We start from the raw sequence: 22,473 nt of genomic DNA, 5'->3' as shown, positions 1-22,473 counted from the left end.
TTAAATTTATTTTATAGTTTAATTCAATAAACCCACCAGTGGCTGCAGAGAATTAGCGGTTTAAATGCCTCAGTCATGCGAGCTCAGTTGGTTTTAGTTTACATCCTCATGGGTTTTCAAGCGTGTACTATAATGATAGAGGCTTTTTTTAACTGCTCATTTTCATATTTTCTTATTATGTTGTGACAAGGAATATGACAGCATGTCTGGAGGGAAGGGTATTTATTGACTGCGTTTCATGTTTTCTTTTGATTTGTTTTTAGTAACATTCTCACTCAGACTACAGTTATCATGAAACGTATTCAAGCTGAAGTGTTGCTGAAAAGAGATTTAAATATTCATCTCATCAGCTTTGTAGCATGCATTTATATAATATTGCAGTTTTTTCCCTGTATGATGTTTTTACTTTTAAAATAAAGAGGTATTTTAAATGCTATCTGGTTTGGTGTCGCACTGCTGTGTGGCTTTGTGGTGTCTGGAGTTGGTGAGTATGTGAGACTTGAGATTTGTGTGAGGCTAGATTATAAAATGGCAAAAAATTTGATGGGATTGCTTGAACCATGATGAACTTGTTGGGGGTTGTCACCCCCTAGTGGTTCACTCTAGATTAAAGGGATACTTGAGTCTGTTGTTGTTGTACGTTACTATAAATTCCCTTCCTTTCCTATGGCTCATTGATTTAAAAAATGATGGACACACATGGATTTAAATTAGAAGAAAAACATCCATCCATCCATCTTCCCCTATCCCAGCTGCCATAGGCCGAAAAGGTGGTGTTAATCCTCGATAGGTTGCCAGTTACCACATTTTAAAAATGTCTTCTTCTTTACTACATGATTTTTACATCCTTCACATTTGTGACATGTGTTTTTCTCCGGGACATTGAGAGCAAGCCTTAAATTTGCAGTGAGGTTGACCCTTGCGGGGAACATACGCATTCCTGTCTTTCATGTCAGAACAATGCTCACAGTAGAAAACCTATAAGTTCTTATCCTTATCCTTATCCTGGAAATGACTCATAAAATCAATTCTCTAAGCACACAGCTGTGATACGCCACGTAGTTTTCTATTTTCATAAATACACAATCTTTATTCCCTATACACCCAAAGGCATTTAATGGATTAAGTCAGAAATCAAATACAATTTAGACATTTATTTCTAATCTTCAGTCATCATAAATCTCCTTTGTCCTGATTTGCAGTATTTTAACAATAAAACTAAACTTCAGGTTTTTCCCTTTAATTTGCTCTCACTAGGATTCTTAGCAAAAAGAAAAAAAAATAGTATCTAATAACAAAATATCTGTCTTGAAGTAAAATTAACATCTCAGAAGTGTTGCACTTGCTAAACTAACGACTGGTGCATATTTAAGATTGAAAAGTACTCTTGAAGAGATCTCATCTGTCATGCAATACTGTGTGTCTATGTAGGTTTTGAACCATCCAGGTGGCAGTAGCTTTGAGTACTTGAGTTGAAGGGAACTGAACTTCTTTTTAGGTTCTTCTGTTCAAAAAAACTAATGGGAAGTCCCAGGTATTTAACCCCCACTGGTGCTGTCACTTTGGAGGTGGTCCTGAGAGTCATTAACCTTCCTGTAATCATGTTTAATTCAATTCAACTTAAGTGAATATTATTTATATTGAACTAAAACAACAGTTGCCTCGAAGTGCTTTATATTTTAAGGTAAAAACTCTACATTAAAACACACAAAACAACAACAACAATGAAATGACCCACTATAAGCAAACACTTGATAACAGTGGGAAGAAAAAACTTCCTTTTAACAGGAAGAAAACCTCAGAGCAGCACCAGGCTCTGGGAGGGGCGGCTATCTGCCTTGACCAGTTGGGGGAGAGGGGAGGGAGACAGGACAAAAAACACAGTGTGGAAGAGAGTGGTAGATAAACATGCGAGTCTTTAACAGTCTGTTACTGTTACACAAGCCCAGGTGGCAAACAGTCACATGGTGTTAGTGTTGTGCTGTCAAGTTTTGGATTCCACTGTTTGCTTTTGGTGGCGGCAGTTTGCGCTTCTTAGTGAGATTGCTGCGGGCATCCTGCCCTGCCAGGAAGTAAAGGATGGGGTCCACGCAGCTGTTGGCACTGGCCAAAGGTCGTGTAATCTTGTAGGCCACGCTGGAGGCTTCCACCAAGCTGCAGCTGATCTGGTGATTGGATGCAAATGTCATTCAGCGATCTTTTAGTCATCATAACATGTTTATTATTAAAGAAGTGCTTGTCCTCACCTGTGCTGGATTGACCTGCCTCATGTATCTAAAAAAGTAGTAAAGACTCCTGGTGAGGTGGAAAGGGAGGAAACACAGCATGAACGCTGCCAGCACGATGATGATCATCTTTACTGACTTCTGTTTGGACCTCTGGGCTGTTAAGCCTCCTCTTTCCTCTTCGGTTCTTGCTCCAGACCCCCAGCCAGTATCTAGAAGTTTTCTCACCATCAGGCCATAGCAAACCATCACCACCATGAAGGGTAAGACGAACATGAGCACTGATACGACTGAGCTGTACACCAGGAAGTCATCGAAAAGCTCTGGACTGGTGGTGTCGTGGCAGATTCGCTCGGTGTTCATGTCCCTTACAGAGCAGATAACAGATTGGATTTGTTTCGGATCTTTAAACGACACTCCCCCTGTCTGGCACTCAACCTGAGTAAAAGCTTGGCTGTTCTTTTAAGTGTGTCCCTTTAGGGTCACCTAAGATAAGCACAGTACAAAACTGGTGTGCCACAAAAGTCGATAGTCCACACTTAAATGCAATTAGAGACACTTTCACAAAATAAACGAAGACAGAGAAATAAAGTTACAAACATTTAATCACCTAGTTCTTGAAAAGTAGAGAATAGGAGCCTGGCAGAATAACACACAGGCCCACACTGCCACAGACACCAGCCGGGCCTGGCGGGCGCTGACCCAGTTCAGGGAGCGGACCGGATAGCAGATCCCAACGAACCGATGCAGGCTGATGCAGGAGAGGAAAAGGATGGAACCTGTCAGAGAGGAAAAAAAGACTGTTTAGCATGCTTTTTTCATAGACTAATAATTATTAGTATTACTGTGTAATTCTTTGTATTAACTAATAGATCATAAAAAAACAAAACAAAAAACAGTGTAACCAGTGGTTTGCACCTTGTTTGTAAACCCTCAGTGTTTATGTTCATGAAGGTGTCTCTTGCGTGTATAATGATATTCCTACCACTGAAGGCATTTTTTGACTTGGTTAGATGATGTGAAGTTGGTTTTCTTAACAATGGAAATAATTCTGTGATCATCCACTCAGTTATTCATTTGGCTTCGCTGAGCTGACGACTGCATTTAGGCCCCTCCTAAAGCTTTGTTTTTCTCTCTTATTTATTTCGGGTTTATTTGGGTTTTTCAGCCCAATAGTGGCCTCTCTGAATTGCACTAAGATCATCTAAGATTATGATGTAAACCTATAAAATACATCAAGGGAACGGCCCTCCCTCAGCCATGAGACTGCTCATCTGAATTAAAGCTGAAAGTCCCCACACACACACACACACACACACACACACACTGTATTTCACACCTTATTGCATCATACCGCACTGACAAAATGCATACTGTATTGCAGCATATTATCTTGCAAAGCTGTTGCTCTACAATAAGTCAAGCTCAGCTTTTGTACTGTGCTGTGTGAGTTTGTAGCTTTCCACAACTGTACCGTATAAATTGGCATAAAACAGGAAGCGTATAAGCTTGCAGAAGGGTTCACTGAACGGCCAGTCGTTCTTGTCGGCGTAGTAGTAGATGAGGAATGGCAGCGTGAAGATGTACAGGGTGTCACACACTGTCAGGTTGAACATATAAATGGTCGAGGGCTTCCAGCGCTTGGTGCGGAACACAATTACATACAGCGCAGTGGCGTTCAGCGCTAGGCCAATCACAAACACCAGGGTGTAGCTGACAGGGAGGAGGATATATTTAAAATCATCATTGAACTGACAGTAGTTGGCACTGAAATTGGTTTGGTTGGTCTTGTTGTTGTCAACGCTGGCCATCTTGATGCTGAGAGGACCTGAGGGGAAAATTGTAGAAAGGAATAAATTCTTCTAAAAGATTAGATAGATAGATTCTTCTAAATCTATCTATCTATCTATCTATCTATCTATCTATCTATCTATCTATCTATCTATCTATCTATCTATCTCTCTCTCTCTCTGTCTCTCTCTCTCTCGCTCTCTCTCTCTCGCTCTCTCTCTCTCTCTCTATATATATATATATATACACACACACAAAGAAAATGGTTGTGATTAGAAGGATATGACATCAGTTAAAGAGGCCCTGAATCATTTGCTTTGGCATGCTTCAACAGCACAGTCCAGCATATCATGCCATACTAAGTATAGGCAAATAACCAATTGTGATTGCACAATCAAATTACAGTAATATAATCCAGCTTGACTCACTTCATTTCTGTAAAATGCACAAGGACATTTCACAGACATTAGTTGTTGCTTTCTTTAATTGTGGGTGAAAGAACAGAAGGAGCTACTTAAAACCATAACTGATAATTAGACTCTCCTAAAGCTTTTTTTTCCCATCCAAAAATATGAATCTCTGTGTAAGCGGTGGCTCTTAAACAGACAGTACAGTTCCTCCACCTGGCCTTAACAACACACCTCTGAATAACATATCGGCGATGCAGAGTTTCAAAGTTTATTTCAGACACTGATTCACCAACTTATGTACCGAAAAAAAAGCATGTCTTGTTTGGGCATGACAAAGTTGTCTAAAAAACCCTCCAGCTGCAAGCAGCAGAAACAGAGGAATAACTTTTTAACTCAAACCAGATTCAGCTTGGAGAGTTTCAGTGGCGTGAGCTGAACATTGCTGGCTCACACAAACTCAGGCCATTTTTCTGTTTATTTGACAAGCTCAAGCTCAGCCATGCAATACAGTGGACAGAAAGAGCCTGAAGAAACAACATGCAAGCTTACTACTTTCTCAGCTCACCGAGGAGTTAACCTGCAGCAGACCTTCCACCCCCTTCCTCTTTCTGATGTTGTTTTGCTCTCTCTGAACCTTTTGTTCTTCTCTCCTTTACTCTTCTAAACAGCCCTGTGTTAAATTTAATCGATAACAGACCTGAGCGTCCATATTTGTAGTTCCTAAGTTTTTGTGCATGCCATACCAAGTTGAGAAGAACTTACCTCTTCGGCAATAAATTCCTTTCTGCTATTTTCTGGTAAAACAGCCATTCACAAACACCCCCCCCCCCCCAAAAAAAAAACCAAAAAACCAAAAAAAAACCAAACCCTAAAAAACATATAGCTTATGAAGTAACTCACACTGTATGGGTGCTATTATCCTGACTATCCTGTCCAAAGTACCCTCACATTGTTGTTTGTGGTTGAATGTGTTCCTGGGAGACTGGAGGCAGTGGAAAAGTTGTGAAGACGTATGACTGTTTGACGAGTTGCGGCGTGTCCACAGTGAGTAAGCATCTGGGGCCTGAGGCTAATATGTTAAATATATTCAGTAAAACCAACAGACACCTCAAACTGGTTAAATATTTATGTTTCTCGCTTTGGTAAACCTAGAAAGCTAGATATTTGAATTACTCTTAGTATTATTAAAATAAGAAGACAGATTTTTTTTACCATGAAAAAAGGCCTTAAAAGATCTTGTATTATTAGAGCAAGAAATTTGTAATAATGTAAGCCTGTAAACTGATGACAACAGTAATAATAATAATCATCTTTATTTATAGATATAAGCTGCATTAGTAAAAGTATTTAGTTCACCAACAACTAAATGGGCATTTTGCTTAACATGCCCCCCCCCCCCCCCCCCCCCCCCCCCCAAATTCCTTAGGAGGAGACATCAGGGGTGTGTCCAGAGGGAGGGTATGGGGTGGCACAAGCCTCAATCAGATTTGCCCTCACACCTAAGGCCTGATTTAGACTCCTTTGGGGAATCTTTGCAGAGACCACAACATAACCTACTTAAATGACAGACATTGTTGCTGTTACTGGTAAATTCAAAAACTGTGGAGGAAAAGTAGCCAGAAATGCACATGGGAAATTGGCCATACTGAGGCTAAGTACAATAGTTCTGGGTTACATTGATCTGACGTGTAGTTGAAGTTATTCACTCGAAATTATTGCTTTTTTCTTTCCCGTGCTATTGTTTTCTGAGGTTTTGGTTAGGCTACTTGTTAGTGGCTCCATAGTGTCTGGGTTTACACATTTGCCTAACAAGTGAACGATCACTGTCTCAGTACCAGGAGGACACAAAAATCCCTTTCAGGGTTGTGTCAGGACATTTATCTGGTGTGAAAATCTGCCAAATCAAATATACAGAGCTGCTTCAGTTAGTTGGGCTGTGCACTTAAAAAAGGTGTGTATGCCTATATTTCTTCAATCATTTTCAATGAAGCTGCCAGTGTGCAAACAAAAGTGCCCACTAGAAGCGGCACAATGTCTTTCTTTGTCTGAATTAATTATTCTAAATATGTAACAATTAACTAATACTGATCATGTAGCAAAGGGCATAAAACTCATTTCTCTCACATGCCACAATAATGGTTGTTAACCTGTGAAACTAACGATTTTTTTGGATTTTGAATTAACAACAAGGGCTGTGGGCTGTGATGAAATGCACGCTGCTGAGCTTTGTTCTAATCTTAACTTTAGTTTAAGATTTAGGTGGTACACCACAGGGGGGCCAGCACACTGTATGCACACTTAAACACCAGTGGGAGCCACTCAGTAGAATAAAATTCCCCTGTTACCACACAGATTTCTTGTTTTCTTGTTTTATGGGCACAGACACATAACAATCTCTTACCTCGGTAAGGCCAAAGGAATGTATGTGCAGAAGCCAAATTATAAATAAATCACAGATGAAAACAATCCTTGCAGGATCCTAACGTAAAAAATACGATCCATAAGCAGCCATTTTCCTCTGTTCTGCTGTTAAAAAGTTAGGTGTGAACATGAATGTGATTCCTCCGAGTGCGCGAATGTGTGTGAGAGTGTGTTGAAATATACGAGTTTGATAGGTGAGGAAGTGTGCTTAATGTCTCACCTGCTCCCGAAACTTTGTAAATTAATGATTACCTGTACCTTAACCTTGAACATAATACGTAGGAGGCAAGAAGTAAAACGCTCACTTCCTCTGAGCTAGTTTGTCTTTTCCTCTGTCTTCCAAGCCAGCGGGATGTTCTCACGCTTCACTCAAGCTTAATTCATAACAGCAAAGGGAACCCAAAAGTTCGGAGACGCCATTTATCCTGTTTCTCCTCCTTGAAGAGTGTGAAAACTTTCCTTCTTTCTTGGTTAATAAGATCCATCATATCAGAGCAAATATGACCCGTCCTTTGGGCCGATGTCTTTGATATGATCTCGTCAGCAAACCCTCTTCTTGCCCACTTGACATTTTACCAACCTCACATGGTGAAGCTGTTCAAACAGGTCATTTACACCTCTGGGCTGTGTTGTTCTCGGGATAGTTAACAACTCTTTAACCTCTGGCTGTGTCCCCTTCACAATTTAAACAGGCTGTTATCCACCCTCTTTTTCAAAAGCCCAATGCTGGCCCTTCAAAAAGGCCCTTTATCACTACACTTCTAGGAAAAAGTGGTGGCTCAGAGTAGGGATGGGTATCGTTTAGGTTTTATCCGATACCGGTGCCAAACTGGTACTTTTGAAACGGTGCCGGTGCTTAAACTGTGCTCAAACCGGTGCTTAAAGAATGGAGAACACAAAATTGGTCCAAAAACCTCTCATGTTCAGCTGTTTTTATTGTAAAAAGATAACAATGTTTTCTGCAGCTATAGGGCATATATGATACCACTCTTGGCTGGAAGCAGTGCTTAAACAATGGAAAAAAACAAACTTTGTCCAAAAACCTCTCATGTTTAACTGTTTTCCACTTTTTCTTTGGTCATTTTAGCCTTTTTGGCCAGGGTGAAGGGAGTATCTGCCATCAAACAAGAAGACAGCTGCATGTAACTACGACAGTGTTTGCTAGTTCACCTTACATGCATTAATGTAATAACGTGGTTAGCCTACTCAACGTAAATTGCACACGAACAACATGAAGCTACTCACGCAGAGAAGAACGGCTGCTGCTGCCATCATCATCCGTCACCACCACACCCGCAGTAGATGCGCTCGGTGTGAGGTCTCGCAGCAAGCTATCAAATACGGCGCATTTTTCTGCTTTAAAAAAAAACCCGCTATGCGTCGCCAGGTGTTTCATCGGATTTGAGGTGTTACCTCCTTTGACAGTATCACAGTATCACCTTAAAGCACTTGTTGCAGGCTGGTGAGTTTGCATATTTTGCTGTGAAGTACAGCCAGACTTTTGACCGCTTCGTCTTGGGCATTTTTAATCTGTAGCTCTGCTCTAAAAGTACGTACGTACCTGGGCCCGCCTACTATCCTCGGAAACGTAAAATGATTGGCTAGAATTCAAAGTGTATGACATCTCAGAAAAAAAAAGCACCGAAATGAAGCACCGAAATGTGCGCTGCTTTTCGGTCTGGTTACTACCGTTTATGTCAGAACCGGTGCCATCATGGCACCGGATACCGGTACCCATCCCTAGCTCAGAGGTTGTAACTGCTCAAAAACAATTTGGATAAATTCAGTTTGATTCACTCAACTGAAACAGCTGTTTGTAGATGGAGGTGAAGTTCAGATAGGTCTGTCTGCTGCCTCTGACACGGTTGATCAGGGTATCCTGACGGAGAGACTTTGAATGTAGGTCTGTGGATTGGGTCTCTTCCTATTTTGTGTCCTCTTCTGCCGCCTTATCTTGCGGCATTACCTAAAGTTGGGTAACACCTTTATATTTTATTCTACTTGCACACATCCTCAATAACTTTGAAGACATCTCATACATGCCATTCAAACCCCAGAATGTAAACAAATAAAACCATCTGTTCTTCAGAACAATCAGTTGTCACACACACAAAAACCCCTGACACTCTTATGTGCCCCTAACAACATTAACTCTATTAATCTTCAGTACTCCATGAGAGATCCTGGTGTTCCTTTTAAAGGAGGGTTCAGTTTTGATGAGCATGTCTTGTTAAAACTTGTTTTTTTTATCATCTGCAGAACATTGCTCTTTAAAAATATACCGTGTCTCAGTGTGAAATGGAAATGATTATACACGCTTTTGTGTCATCGCTCCCTCGATCACTCATTATTCATTATTCATTCGCCTGAGTAAATCATCTCTGTGTTGCTTCCAGCAGGTCCAGAATACAAAGCTTCTCACCAGGTCCTATAAAAGCCCACATGTGACGCTGATTTTATCCTATTTAGACTTGTTCCACATAAACTTTAAGGTTCAATTTAAGATTTTGGTGATCCTTGGCTATATGCTTCCTGGTGAATTAATACATCTATACATGACTACTGGGTCTCTGAGGTCAGCTGATTAGTGGTTGTTGGTGGTATCTACAGTAGGTCCAGCTAGAAAAATACAAAAGGAGACGTTGCTTCAGAGTTGTGGCTCCCAAGTTGTGGAACTGGCTTCCAGTGGACTAAGATCTGTGGACACTGTTGATGGCATTAAAAAGGAAGCTTAAGACCGACCTGCGTAGACTTGCTTTTATTTAGTTTTAACTATTTATTTCATTAATCACTGTATCTTTTTTTTTTATGGGAAAGCTTACTTACTTTCCCAAAAGCTGGACAACTACACAGTTTGACAGGGGTGTGAGCAGAGTGACATGCAATATTGCTTCATGGTGAAGATGTTTGGGTGATTTCCAGTCTCATGTTGCAGAGGCCACCCTGAAAAATAAAGCTAACACAGCTGGCTGGAAGAAGTGATTCAAATTTGTGTCCAACTACTTACAACCGTTTACAACCTGATCTCAGAAGAATAATGGTTCTTCGCATAAAGCTACAGTTTGTGATTTTTTTAATTAAATCTTCAAATTATTTTCTGAATTAATTGATTAAAAATTGTGTAAAAAATGTCCATCCCAGTTCTCCAGTATCTTAAAATGACGTCTTGTTCTGTATGAAAACTGTGATATAAACTGTGTCATAACGGAAGACCCAGAAATGCAGCAGATTCCTGCATTTGGCCGATTTTTAACCACGTGCAATGACGCCTAATAAAAGCATATAGGCTACGGGCTGCATGCATGCATACTTGCGGGTGCTGTGATACCAGCTGCAGCTCATGCCAACCCTTGACAAGACTTTTATCACTTTTATTTATGACAAGACTTTTATCGCTCCTTTTTTCCCACGAGCAATGAACCCAGTGACCCTATTTTACTCTGTCTGCCCCCTGATTTTCTATAGATTTTTTGACGTGCGCCATAATCTACATAATAATAGTGAGTAATCGTGTGGATTAGACGCTTTTTAGCACTCCCTAGCCAAGAAATAATAGGTCATATGCAAAAATGTTTTAAATAAATTCTATATGTAATTTGTCTATTTATTTATTTAAAACAAAATCCCGCTTTTATTCCTACTCCACCATTGATTGAATGCGGTTTCTTGTTGCTATGCAGGTCTGCGGGACTCTGCCTCCTGCGCTTCCCCCTATGAGCAAGCTGGAGCGGCTGTAAAAAAACAATGAATAAATAAATAAAACGTTTAAAAATCTTTTTGTCCGACTTATATGCTTTAAGACAACTTTACTTATATTTACCGCCAGCACAGGGCGAGAACGAGCAAACAAAAAGATTATCTCTTCCCGTTCTGATGGCCGTTTTTCATTAATGAGGCACGGGGCGCTGTCCTGCTCTTCCCCGCACGGTGGAGCCCTTGAGCTGAGTTGCTGATGGGGTTCCCCGTTAATATCTTCCTCATCCCTTCCCTCTGCTTTTTCGTCTCCGCCTGTTTGCCTCCCCCTCTCCTGCTCACAAGAGTACAGTAACACACCAGTCCTGTCGTAGTGGCAGCAGCCGACACAAGCGTGTCCGGTCTCTCCTCGTAGCTCCAGTTTCTGCTCTGCATATAAACTAGCCATTTATCATCAGTCATGGCCGCCGGAGTACAAATTTAACTCCCGTCTTTCCTCCCTGTGGTTCGGAGGGGAGGCTTTTTTCTTTATTTTTGTTGGTGTTTGTTTCAGGAAGCAAGAGGGGGGGAAAACATAGAAATATTAGTGCCACACACTGATTTGGATATCCTCTCGGAATTACAATACATCTCACAAGGGAAATACCATTCATGTCAATACTTCAACATGCAGCCGCCGCCGAGGAAGGTGAGTCCGTTATGTTTTTAGTAGGGCTGTGCAGACAATGACAGGCAGATAACAGTGTTGTAAGCTCACGGTTGGACAGCCACGACAAAAAGCTTCCGGTAAAAATAAATAAATAAATACAAAAAAATAAATAAATAAAGGCTAAATTAAAGGGGAGGTCGGAAAGACCCTCGCTAGCCAACATTAGCAAGGACGGCTAGCTGGGTTAGTTGTGAACGTTAATGTGCATCTGTCCAGCCGCTGCAGCAGCAGCGTGACCCTCACACGTCAAATAACGTTAGCTAGAAAGCGCTAGGTGGGCTACCGTGAGGCACAAAGCACGACTAAACGGGATTCAGAGGGAGAAACGTGCAGCAGGAATAGAAATAACTTCAAATATGAGCAGTGCTTTTAGCGTTGTGGCCAGTGAGGTGGTTGTTTTTGTTAAAATGTGGACGCTGTGGAAATATGACAACAACCCGCAACCCCCCTCCACTCCACTCCACTCTGCTCCACTCTCCTGCCCCAGACAGCACAACAAAAGATTTCGTCTTTTGTGATGATGTCTCAGAGAAAGACCTTCATCAGTCCGTGCAGGGGTCACTGAAGGCAGAGCTGACAAAAAGCCGAGCATACCGAGGAAGGCGTGCAGCCAGAGCCACGCTGACTTACTGATTCTGTATGGGCTGAGAAAGGACGCCTAAAGCATGCTGTGCAGCGTGTGTATGTGTGTATACACATGAGGGTGTGATGAAGTTTCTGGTCCACTGCTTTCTGTCTGTGTGTGTGTGTCCTCCTGAAATAGATGCACAAGAGCCAATCTCCCCACTGTGAAGCTCCGCATCAGATTTCTCTTAATTACCACGTATTCCCTCTGTGCCACTTACACCCTGCGTTTACACACACACACACACACACACACACACACACACACACACACACACACACACACACACACACACACTGTGGCCTCGGACATGCCATATCATGCCTTTAAACCACACACTTGTGCAGGTCTTCTCCTGACTGAGGCTGTACACACTGCTTTCCTGAACCTCCTGTTAAAAATTTTCCAGAATAAAAGCATAATTTACAAATACATAAATAAAAAATACTCGTAAGTTACCCACTGGCAATAGCGCCGCTACCCTCAGTGTGCACTCAGCCCACAGCATCTCTGCTAGACTGTTGGATACTAATAATTTCTCTCCCAGTGCGGCACATACAGCCCCTTAAGTGTTCTGTCTGTGTCTCAGCACATCTGCTAACAAACATGGAGTCATTTTGGCTCTCTTTTATTCGCCTTGTGTCGCTTAAATTAAAGAGGCCTGACAAAGGCAATGCAGTGTCTGCCTATCTAGCTTTAAATCCATAGGTTCGAGAGTGGGTGTGGACCCTGAGGAAGTGTCTCTGTTTTGTGGATCTAAAGAATTGGTTAGAACTGGGCAAATTTAGCTGAGCCTGTGAAATTTCAGGCTACACAAGTGTTTTGCAGATGCTTGATTTTGGGGTGAACTTGAACTCTTTAAATTGACATTAACTGCATCAACGGATAGCATTGAATCTTAAGTTTAATTAGTGAAAGCATCTTTGCATCTTTAGACTGGATACATATCAGACAGGGAGGGAGTATATGTGTATTGGTATACATGCTTCATTACTGGGGTGAATCTGACATCCTCACATGTGCTTGAAGGTATGTTTGATTTGGCGGAGATCCTATGCCGGATGCCCTTCCTGACACAACCCTCCCCTTTTATCTTCTGCCTTATTTTAAGGCAGAAGGAAATGGAAGACCACAGAGAAGGTTAATAAACTCCTCTTGATATTGTTATCTCACAGCCGGGGATGTTTACGCCATATCTCTTCCTCTTTCCATTTTTGTTATTCATAATTTTCACATTTGCCCTTATTTGACATCTTCTTTTTCATTTTGTAACCCCCGCCCCATCGCTCTATCTCTCTGTCACCATTCCCCTCCTCTCGCCATCCTCTTGGGTTGCCACTGAGTGATTGAAGGTGAAATCAAGTGAAGAAATTTTGCCCTGATTGTAATAAACCACTCCCTCCTTATCTTCAAAGGCACAGCACATGAAAGAAAGGAGCTGTGCTGTGTTTGTGTGTTGGTGTGTGTGCCAGTGTAGTGTGTGTGGCATGTTGTTGATTGTTTTGTCTAGAACAGTCGTGAATTTGCCCACTGTTACTCTGGTGAATAGCCGATGGAATTCACCCGACAATGCACAATGACCTTCACAGCGACTCTGTTGGCAGGAGATGTGTGTGTTTGTGTGTTTGTGTGTCTGTGTGCATGTCTGTTTTAGCATAAGATGTGTGAAGGAGCCTGGCCACTAAATTGAATTTGATGCACACAGCATCTTTACTAAACACTGCAGTTATGGGGGATGTTAAGAGTATTCTCAGTCACCTCTAACTGCAAAAAATCCCCATACCTGCTTCAATGAAGGTCTCACAAAACCCTGACGCCGACTTTTACATTGATGGGTTATGAGTGGGAGTGTATACAGTATATGTATGTGCTACTTTCAGGTTACTTTAGAGTAGGACAGTTGATGGGCAGCTAGGGAATATAGTGCTTTTCAGTATACATCATTTTGAAATTAGTGTCACTCATATTTATTTTTGGCTAATGAAGGCTTCATGGCTTAGATTCAACAAGGTGCTGGAAACATTCCTCAGAAATTTTGGTCCACATTACATGACAGTGTCACACAGTTGCTGCAGATTGGTCAGCTGCACATCCACCACATCCCAAAGGTTCTCTATTGGATTGAAATCTGGTGACTATGGACGGCATTTGAGTACAGTGAACTCATTGTTATGTTCAAGAAGGCAGATTGAGATGATTTGAGCTTGTGACGTGGTGTGTTAGCCTGCTTGAAACAGCTATTAGATGATTGGTACACTGGTCGTAAAGGGATGGACTTGGTCAGCAACAATACTCAGGTTTGCCGTGCTTCTTTAAACAATTCTCATTTTGTACTAAGGGGCCAAAAATGTGCCAAGAAAATATCCTCCACACCATTAGACCACCAGCCTGAACTCCTTATACAAGGCAAGATGGATATATGCTTTCATGTTGTTTGTGAGGGAACAGTTTTTCCAACCTTCTGTTGTCGAACTTTGGTGAGCCTGTGCAAAATTTATCCCCAGTTTTCTGTTCATAGCTGACAGGAGTGGCACCTTCTGTGGTCAAGGTTGTTGCTTGTTCACAGATGCTCTTCTGCAGACCTTGGTTTTAACGAGTGGTTATTTGAGGTACAGCTGGAAGCTGTCTGGTCTTTCTCCTCTGACCTCTGCCATCAACAAGGCAGACCGTTCTCTGTAAACCATAGAGAGGGTTGTGTGGGAAAATCCCAGCAGGTCAGCAGTTTCTGAAACACTTAGACTAACCCGTCCGGCACCAAAAGGATCTTTATTCCCCATTCTGCTGCTTGGTTTGAACTTCAGCTGGTCGTCTTGACCATGTATGCTTGTCTAAATGCACTGAGTTGCTGATATGTGATTGACTAGATATTTGCAGTAACAAGCAACTGACCAGGTTTACCCAATGAGGTGGCTGGTGAGGGCATATTTGTCCAGTTGTCCAAACAATTCTTAGTTTTTTGATTAAAACAAGTTATGTTAAAATATCACAAATTTTTAAAAGCAAATCTTTCTTTCTTTAAACAGTTTAATAGATCAGCAGATTATCTAAAAACACAAAATGAAATGCGCTCATGTTAAAAGATGTTTCTGTATTCAGTCTGTTACTTTGGGCAATTTCATGCAGCATTTAATCTAACGAAGGGTCAATGAGATGGAAATATTATGGACTGATATGGATCATTTATTGTTAACGTGCATTTATAACTTACAGCCAGGTAGAAGCTTTCGTCATTCAATGAACCCTTTTACAACCAGGAAAAGACGGCCATTTATGTCCTCTGCATTGACCAAAATCACATCTAGGTTAATATCTAGTTACTGTTTTAATATATTGATATGTGAGGACTGATGATTTTTTGAAAGCTGGGCTTCATAGAGATCAATAACATGCCTGTGGAGCTGATGGATGAATAAATAACACATTTAATAACATGTCTTTTTGTTTCATCCAGGTCAAAGTGACACAGGAGCTGAAAAACACTCACACAGAGCAGATGACAAGACTGCACTTTAAACACCAGACCGAATGTGACCTGCTTGAGGACATGAGGTATGAACACGTTTCCGAGTCACATAGTTGTCTGTAGCATCAAGCAAGTGCGCTTAACAAATGGCAGATGACTTGAAATCTAGTCATCGCTGCACAGCACGCTCACATGGACACAGCCGGAGAAAAGGAAAAAGGAGTGAGGGAGACGAGAAAGAGGACGTTAACTGTCATATTCCAGTTTTTTGACAAGCAGAGAGGGTCAGGAGGATGACAAAGGAATTTCCTGCAGCCCACTTCCTGCTTTCCAAGTGTTTCTTTCTTTTTTCTTTCTCACTTTCACCTTTTCCAAATTCTCTCTGCAAAAACACTCTGCAGTCTCTTCCCTCACTTTAATTTCTCTCTGTCGCTTTTCCTCCGATTATCATCTTGTCTGTCTCCATATATCCTCTTCAACTTAGCTCAGCTCTGTTTACTCGTGACATATGTGAGCTGGCAGTTTTCCCTTTTTGGATTAGGGAATAGGAGGAAGCCCTGGCTCCTTCACGTGCTCTCGTTTTCTGTGTTGACTAAGCATTGATTATTTATGACAGCGAACTCTCATACTCTCTGCGTCTATGCTCCCATCCCGGTCTTTTGCTCTGTTTCTCATTTTCACACTTTCTCTGCCTGTTTTCTCTCTGAGACCTCCCTCCCCCCCTCTTTCCCTCCCTTTTTTCTCCCTCTTTCACTCTTGGGGGCAGCTCCAGCTGTTTGAGAACAGATTGGCTTGTTGCTGCTGGGTTTTGGAAAGCGAACAAGGCTCTGGTCTCACTTGTGGGAGCGTGGGAGAGCCAGTTAAGCATATGCAACCACGATGTGTTAGTTGTTTCAGTCGGTGAGGGATGAAGGTATGTGCCACTGGGTAAAAGGTTCCCAAATTGGCTTTGTCATCCTCGTCACTGGAAGATGCTGCCTGCAGTGTTTTCTCTCCATGTTGCTCTAGCCTTTAATGTTTTGTAATTATTTTTGATGACACATTCTCATGGTGGCAAAATCAGGAGCAGTGGGGTGGTGCAATGATTAGGGAAATTGGCTTGCGATTGGGAGTCCTGGGCTTAAGCCCCTGCAGCCACATGCATCTGCTTAGTTGATGTGTCCTTGAGCGAACCACTGTGGTCCCAGTCTTTTGGCTTTAGCCGATTTTGAAAGATTATTATAAAAGAGCAGAAGGGCTATTTGAATTTCACACCAGCAGCACAGTGTGATGAACGTATCCATTTCGTCAACCGACTTCAGCTCCCATTATGTTTGTCCGAACCAGCAGCCTAGTACCACAGGTGCTGAAAGGACAACAGTTGACTAAATTGCGAGTTGTCTTCTGACAGGACTGAATCGCTCTATAGAGAAAATGTTTTTCAAGAAATAGTTTATGTGAAAGCGGAAATTGTTTATTTCTGTTATGCTTTTGCATCTGCTGGGTTGAAACCAACCATTAGAGCTGACATGTTCTGTCTGATATTGTTTGTTTCACGTTGGATGACGACACTGCACGCACACCACCTCTCGTTGAGTAAATTAATAAAAACTTAATATAAACTCATTTGAAAAATAAAATAAATACATCCAAGTACCTTAATGAAGCATGTAGACAAACAACTCCATACAGCCTGTAAATGAACAAAAAAGTTAGGAATAACATATGCAGGGTGGCTAATATTACCTAGTATGGGGTCTGGGTCCAAATGCTATCCCGTAATTGAAGAGTTGGCATCCTTTTTCAAGCAATTTTTAATCTGCAAATTTGTGGTGGGGCTGCAAAACGTATTTGAGCCTTACAATGAAGGTAACACAGCCTATTAAATATGAATTAGCCTGTCACTATTACTAATAGGGTGTAAATAATTAATCCTTTAACACAAGTAATGGCTTTTTAGTGGGCTGCAGTTGCATTTTTGTTACAATATCATGTTTCTGTTACAAAACTCTGGAATGAAGTTTGTTTAAATTGTTTCCTTTTTTAAATCAGTTTTTTATTACAAAGAAAAAGGATCAGTTGTGAAGCAGAGGAAGAGTATATCTTTTTTTATTTACTTTGCAAAGATTAGTTATGAAGCTTTGCAGGCCACTGTGTTCCTGTGCAGATTAAATTAAAAGTAGCCTACTTTGAGAAGAGCTGTAACATCCAAAGCCTAATAGCTTTGAAGATATAAAAAAAAAATAGATCAGGTTCAATTTTATTTTGTCTAAAGTCCAGCTGCAGATTAAGTAGTACCAGTAAGCCAGCAGTGTTGGTGGTAAATGCAAATAGGTTTGTCCATGGACCGTTTATGTGTATCCATCCTAAGGTTCAGCAAAGTAAGCTATGATGCAGGTTATTTAAGCATAAAAAGGACTATATAGGCAGCACATTTATACAAATGGAAAAAGGAGCTCCATGTCTCTCTGGAGCTGCAGTTTGAGACTGCTGCACTATTTAATACTAGTTAATAGAGAAAAACGAAAAAGACTTAATGCAATAAATTGAAAACAGCTTCTTTTCCTTAACTTTACGAAATTTTAATTGAGGTGTTTTGTTGCATTTCAAGAAAGTGTATGAACAGTCTCATCCTATGTAGCCTTAGAAAACCAGAGAATAACATCTGTGCTTATCCTTTTTGACTCTTTAACCTCTTTGACTTGCTTTCAGTCTCATCAACATGATTTCATAAATCTCCACTGTTTCTTTAAGCAATGACCCAGCCTTTAAGCATCACTGTAACAGAGAATAGTGTTATAATCTTTTTTCCTGTTCACTTTTTACCTGAGAGATCTGTAAACATTACAGCTCTCACCAGGCTTCCAGGCAAAGCTCCATATGGCTCATCAGCATAAGCAAAGCTGGGCACATGGCTCATTAACATATTATTACATATGCATATTACCAAAGATATTCTTCAGCCTATATTTACACACATCCGTGTGACAATAAATGTGCTTTTAGCAAATGATATAGCAGAACAGACCCTCAGTTAGACTGTATTTCAAGGCAAATGTGCTTTTCTGTTGTTGCTTAAATCTGACATCTTTTCTTCGGTTGTAGCTATGAACCATTAACTGATTTCCACATGCTAGTTTTTCCTTTTTATTTGATTCTTTATCTAAGATTAATAATATTTCTCCCTAATTGTGTGTATTTGTGAGACAAGAGTTAATTCTGATGTCAGCATGTCAAGTGGGTGCAGGGAGGACCATCGCACTGGGCTTTTGTGCTAGTTGTGGTGACCGCCAAAGGGTTGTTTGCGATGCCCAACTCTAACACGCCAACCATTGTACTATAATACACAAAGTCTCACTCTGTTTGTTTTCTGGGAAACTCCTCCTAGATGATCACAAGTTGTGGTGTACTCATACAGGCCCCTGATGGTTCTTACATCAGGTGTTATGAGATCATCGTGTTGCCTAGTCAGTGAGTTTATGCACACCTGTAACACCTTGTAAAAGGAGTGCCATTTTAATATCACAACAGTAACTTCTCAGTTAAAGTCACAAAACTTTTTCATGATGTTTTGTGATGCTTTTATGTTGCCTAGCAACCACCTAACAATAACACGAAAAAGGTCAGTGCAGTTTCATACTTTAGACATCTGTTTCTCCAATTAATAGATCAGTATTATAACTGTCAACACATTTGCTAAATACGTTCTCGATATAATTTCTGCAGTTATTTTCTGCTTAGCTTTATTTTTTACTTAAAAAAAAAACAAATCAAATACCAAAGCAGCTGTTTGCAGCTTTCAGGACTACAGATTCTTTTTTTGGGCGGTGGCAGGACATCCCACACTCAGAGCAATCCTTGGGATGCACTCAAAGATCTTGAGTGATTCCCAAGGGAAGATGCAGGTAGGAACATGCCCCATATCCACACTGGGTCAGAATGCAGACTTAATATCTACAGTTGATGCTTGCAAACAGTCACTAGACTACAGTAGAAAGCTAATCAATTGACGAACATGCTTTGTGCTGTCCTTGTAAAAGTGCATGCGTGACCTCTGGAAGCTGACTCTGATTCAGCTAGTCCTTTCCTGAGATGGTGTCACCATGACTAGACTAAATAGTTTCCATACACAGTATTTTTAATAGATGGACCCTACAGGAGAGCAATGACAAAAACATTCATGGTTGACAGACACATTTCTAGTATGAAGCACGCATTAGATTTTAACACTTAAATCCGAAAAGCAGCTCTGAGGTTATTTACCCTAATTAATCCACAGACTGGCTTTAATCAAAGCGCTCAGTCACACACACACGCACACGCATATACAAGTTTATATCTACTGTGTCTCCTGTCTGTGGGTCAGCTGTACAAGGTATGAGAGGAATGATAACGGGAAAAAATGGAGGAAAGATGAAAGAGAAAGGACCGTGTATTTCATCCTCTGGGAGTGCATTTCAGCTAGTCTAGTCTTAGGAAGGACAAGAGAACGGAAGAGAGGAGAAAATGATGACGAGTTGGTGGATTCAGGGAGTCAACTTGGTGTCCTCAATCCAGCTAAATCCCCTATACCCTTATGTCTGCCTTAATAGCTACAAACGCATCATCCTGCGCTGACCATAAAAATACTCTCATACAGTGTGCTGTGCTCATAATAATTTGGCCACGCATTAGCTATTGTCTGTTAGTTTAGATCAGTGAACAATGTGCTATATATACTTTACTGTGCAGCTTCATTTTGCTGTAAGGTAACTCTTCAACAGGCTGTGATGTTGTTTAGGATAAATGCAGAATGGTGCAGACAGAGTGCCATGTGGAGACTTTATAAAGAGCAGTATTAATTGTGGAGATAAAATGATAAATAGCAGCCTGGAAGCTGATGCTCGGACTAGATTGCTGGACTGGATGTGATTTACCCCCCATGTCTGTCCTTTGCATGATTCACTGGGATAAATGAAATTTGTGTTTCATGCAAATTAATTGACCAAATCCTAGGAATTATCTGCAAATATCATTAAAACCTAATGGCTCTCCTTGCTGAGTAGCTAGGTGAAACTGTCTGATTTGAACCCAAAAGTGCCACCAAGAGTTCTCATTAATGCTTTTCATTGCAGCCTCCATAATGAAGGAGGATGGGGAACAGAATATCAAGGCCTTGTTGGATTAAAAAACAACCCCCCCCCCAATTCACACACAAATGAATGCAAGGCTGATTCACACCCTGATAATGTAATTAGGTGTAGGTACGTCTGTACTCGACAAAATAACACTGCAGACTGAATCATAAGAGGACCCTGCATAATACTTGAGGTTGAAATGACAAAATATTGGTTGCAAGGTTATTTCTGTATTAAAATAAGGTGATCCTGCAACAGTGGCTCAACCTTACCATTATGTTTTTATGTAATAATATTATAAAGTTCAGTGTCACAGCCTAAACAGCTAAAGCAACCATTTGTGCTGTGGTGGAGTCAGAGGATTTTCTAAGATTTGCAATATTTTGTCCTTTGGAAAAATAACCCGATGAACAATAAAGTTCTCAGCAGCTAAATATAATCCATTCCATCTCTGTTGTAGACCTATGTCTTTCAACTTGTGGCCTTTGTTCGTGTAAGTGTTTCTGGCATTTTGAATTGTTCAGTTTGTTTTTTTCCCCCTGAAGTAGGTGAAGATTTTTTTATTAATATCTACTCTTTATCTTTATTTTCTTCTTTTTATTATTTTTTCATTCTTCTTCTTTTAAGGTCGTAGTTCTTTTGTACTTTAGAATTATTAGAATTAAATCAAAGTGCAACTGTGAATTACTCTAGGGCCCTCTCTTTTCCAAAGGGTGTTATTAATGGGAGAGGATCAAATTGCGTCTGAATGGAACTGAACAGACTTGTAACCTGTCAGTGCAAGGGAGCATATGAAATACCACTGAGTTTTAGCAAAATGTAAATAGACATTTTGACAGAGCAAATGAACAACGAGCTTTCAGATTCCTCTGGTTTACAGCTGCACTTTCAATCATAAACCAAATCTGACCTCTTAGTACACTCACTAACAATATTAGAATCAATATCCATTCTTACTGACCAGCAGTAGCTTTAACAATAATGTTTAATTAATTAAAAAAAAAATCAGGAACAGTAACTCTAAACAAAGGGTTCACCAATGGTCCAGGGTCAGTTCTTGGGCAAGTTGATTGGCCATTTGTTGGCCTGTTGGGACCATTGACAGTGTTCTCAGATATCAAGTACAGCTGAAGCAAAGTGGCTAAAATGAGCTCTAAATAACAAGTAGTCTTTTCACATTAAAATGCCAATAAAAGTCCTTCATCAGTTCAGTTGTTGCGACAATTTAAATGTCAAGAAAGGTGTGTAGATTTTCAGTCATCTACCTCATGGTGATCTAAGGAGCCTGGAAAGAAAAGCGACAGGATATCTTTAAGTTGCTTGAAGATGTTTCAGATCACATCCAAGAAGCTTCTTTACAAGTTGTTAGCCAAATTGGGTCTGGTTTCATCCAATGGTAATGATCCATTTTGTAACATGGTGTGATCAAAAGGACCCAAAACGAGTGACTGAGCGCATAAACTCATCAGGAAAGATGTTAACAGAGGTCAAGACCAAAAGCTGTTTTCTCATATACAGTGGAACCCTGACTTACGAAATGAATTCGTTCCCGAGGGTCTTTCGTAAGTCGAAAATCGAAGCACCCATCGCACCTTTTGAGTGAACGATAGGCTATAGGCTAATTGCTAACTGCTAACTGCAGGAGCAATACGTCGTTCAAGTGGAACAGCGAAGCACAAGTACAAAAGCCAAGGGGTTGTCACATGATTCGGAAGGCACTGTGGGCATTGCGGGCATTCTGGGCTCAGCCAATCAGAGCCAGCAGATTTTGTTACGCGGGCATTTTGCCGTAACACGGGCAGAAATATTGCCGTTAAGTGCCTTCGTAAATTGAATTTTTCGTTAAACGGGGTATTCGTAAGTCAGGGTTCCACTGTACTTGTATAGGATCAGAAGTCTTTTTGCAGCCACAGCTTTTGCTGTTTGGCACACTTCAGATGGGGTGGAAGATTAAGATTTTAACTCTATTTTTCCACCCTGGAAGTTATATCTATGTCTTATATTGCCTATATGCTGATATTCTCTCTCTTTCTCTTTCCA

General features: G+C 40.8%; 2 protein-coding genes across 6 annotated transcripts in view; one reads left to right on the top strand and one right to left on the bottom strand.

Moving 5' to 3' along the window:
• Positions 1 to 109: 109 nt before the first annotated feature.
• Positions 110 to 5,561, bottom strand: p2ry2.1 (purinergic receptor P2Y2, tandem duplicate 1). 4 transcript variants are annotated; one of them, XM_085184505.1, is made up of 5 exons: positions 5,327 to 5,561; positions 3,700 to 4,053; positions 2,836 to 3,004; positions 2,247 to 2,592; positions 110 to 2,165 (listed from the first exon to the last, which is right to left on the bottom strand). In XM_085184505.1, exons 2-5 carry the CDS (start codon positions 4,034 to 4,036, stop codon positions 1,971 to 1,973), a joined length of 1,047 nt encoding a protein of 348 aa, XP_085040631.1. In that variant the 5' UTR covers positions 4,037 to 4,053; positions 5,327 to 5,561; the 3' UTR covers positions 110 to 1,970. The 4 variants fall into 4 exon arrangements, with proteins under 4 accessions (XP_085040631.1, XP_085040630.1, XP_085040628.1 ...); XM_085184504.1 differs by lacking the exon at positions 5,327 to 5,561 and adding an exon at positions 5,189 to 5,289; XM_085184502.1 differs by lacking the exon at positions 5,327 to 5,561 and adding an exon at positions 4,976 to 5,259.
• A 5,331-nt stretch (positions 5,562 to 10,892) lies between these two features.
• The window catches only part of fchsd2 (FCH and double SH3 domains 2), a 69,166-nt gene continuing 57,585 nt past the window's right edge, over positions 10,893 to 22,473 (top strand). The window contains exons 1-2 of one of the 2 annotated variants that reach the window (XM_085184552.1): positions 10,893 to 11,228; positions 15,326 to 15,423. In XM_085184552.1, the coding sequence (XP_085040678.1) occupies positions 11,208 to 11,228; positions 15,326 to 15,423 (119 nt within the window). In that variant the 5' untranslated portion in view covers positions 10,893 to 11,207. The remainder of the gene's footprint in view (positions 11,229 to 15,325; positions 15,424 to 22,473) is intronic. The other variant, XM_085184553.1, reaches the window with a different exon arrangement.

Source organism: Neolamprologus multifasciatus, chromosome 14 (assembly GCF_963576455.1).
Source record: "Neolamprologus multifasciatus chromosome 14, fNeoMul1.2, whole genome shotgun sequence".
In the NCBI taxonomy this organism is placed as follows: domain Eukaryota; kingdom Metazoa; phylum Chordata; class Actinopteri; order Cichliformes; family Cichlidae; genus Neolamprologus; species Neolamprologus multifasciatus.
The sequence above is the reverse complement of the archived record's forward strand: the minus strand, read 5'-3'. Positions and strand labels throughout refer to the sequence as shown.

Coding starts and splice junctions, on each gene's coding strand:
- p2ry2.1 (XM_085184505.1), bottom strand. CDS start 4,036: ATGGCCAGCGTTGACAACAACAAGACCAACCAAACCAATTTCAGTGCC. Junction 2,593..2,835: donor CTCTACTTTTCAAGAACTAG/GTGATTAAATGT, acceptor CTGCTCTGTAAG/GGACATGAACACCGAGCGAA. Junction 2,166..2,246: donor GGCAGGTCAATCCAGCACAG/GTGAGGACAAGC, acceptor TCCAATCACCAG/ATCAGCTGCAGCTTGGTGGA.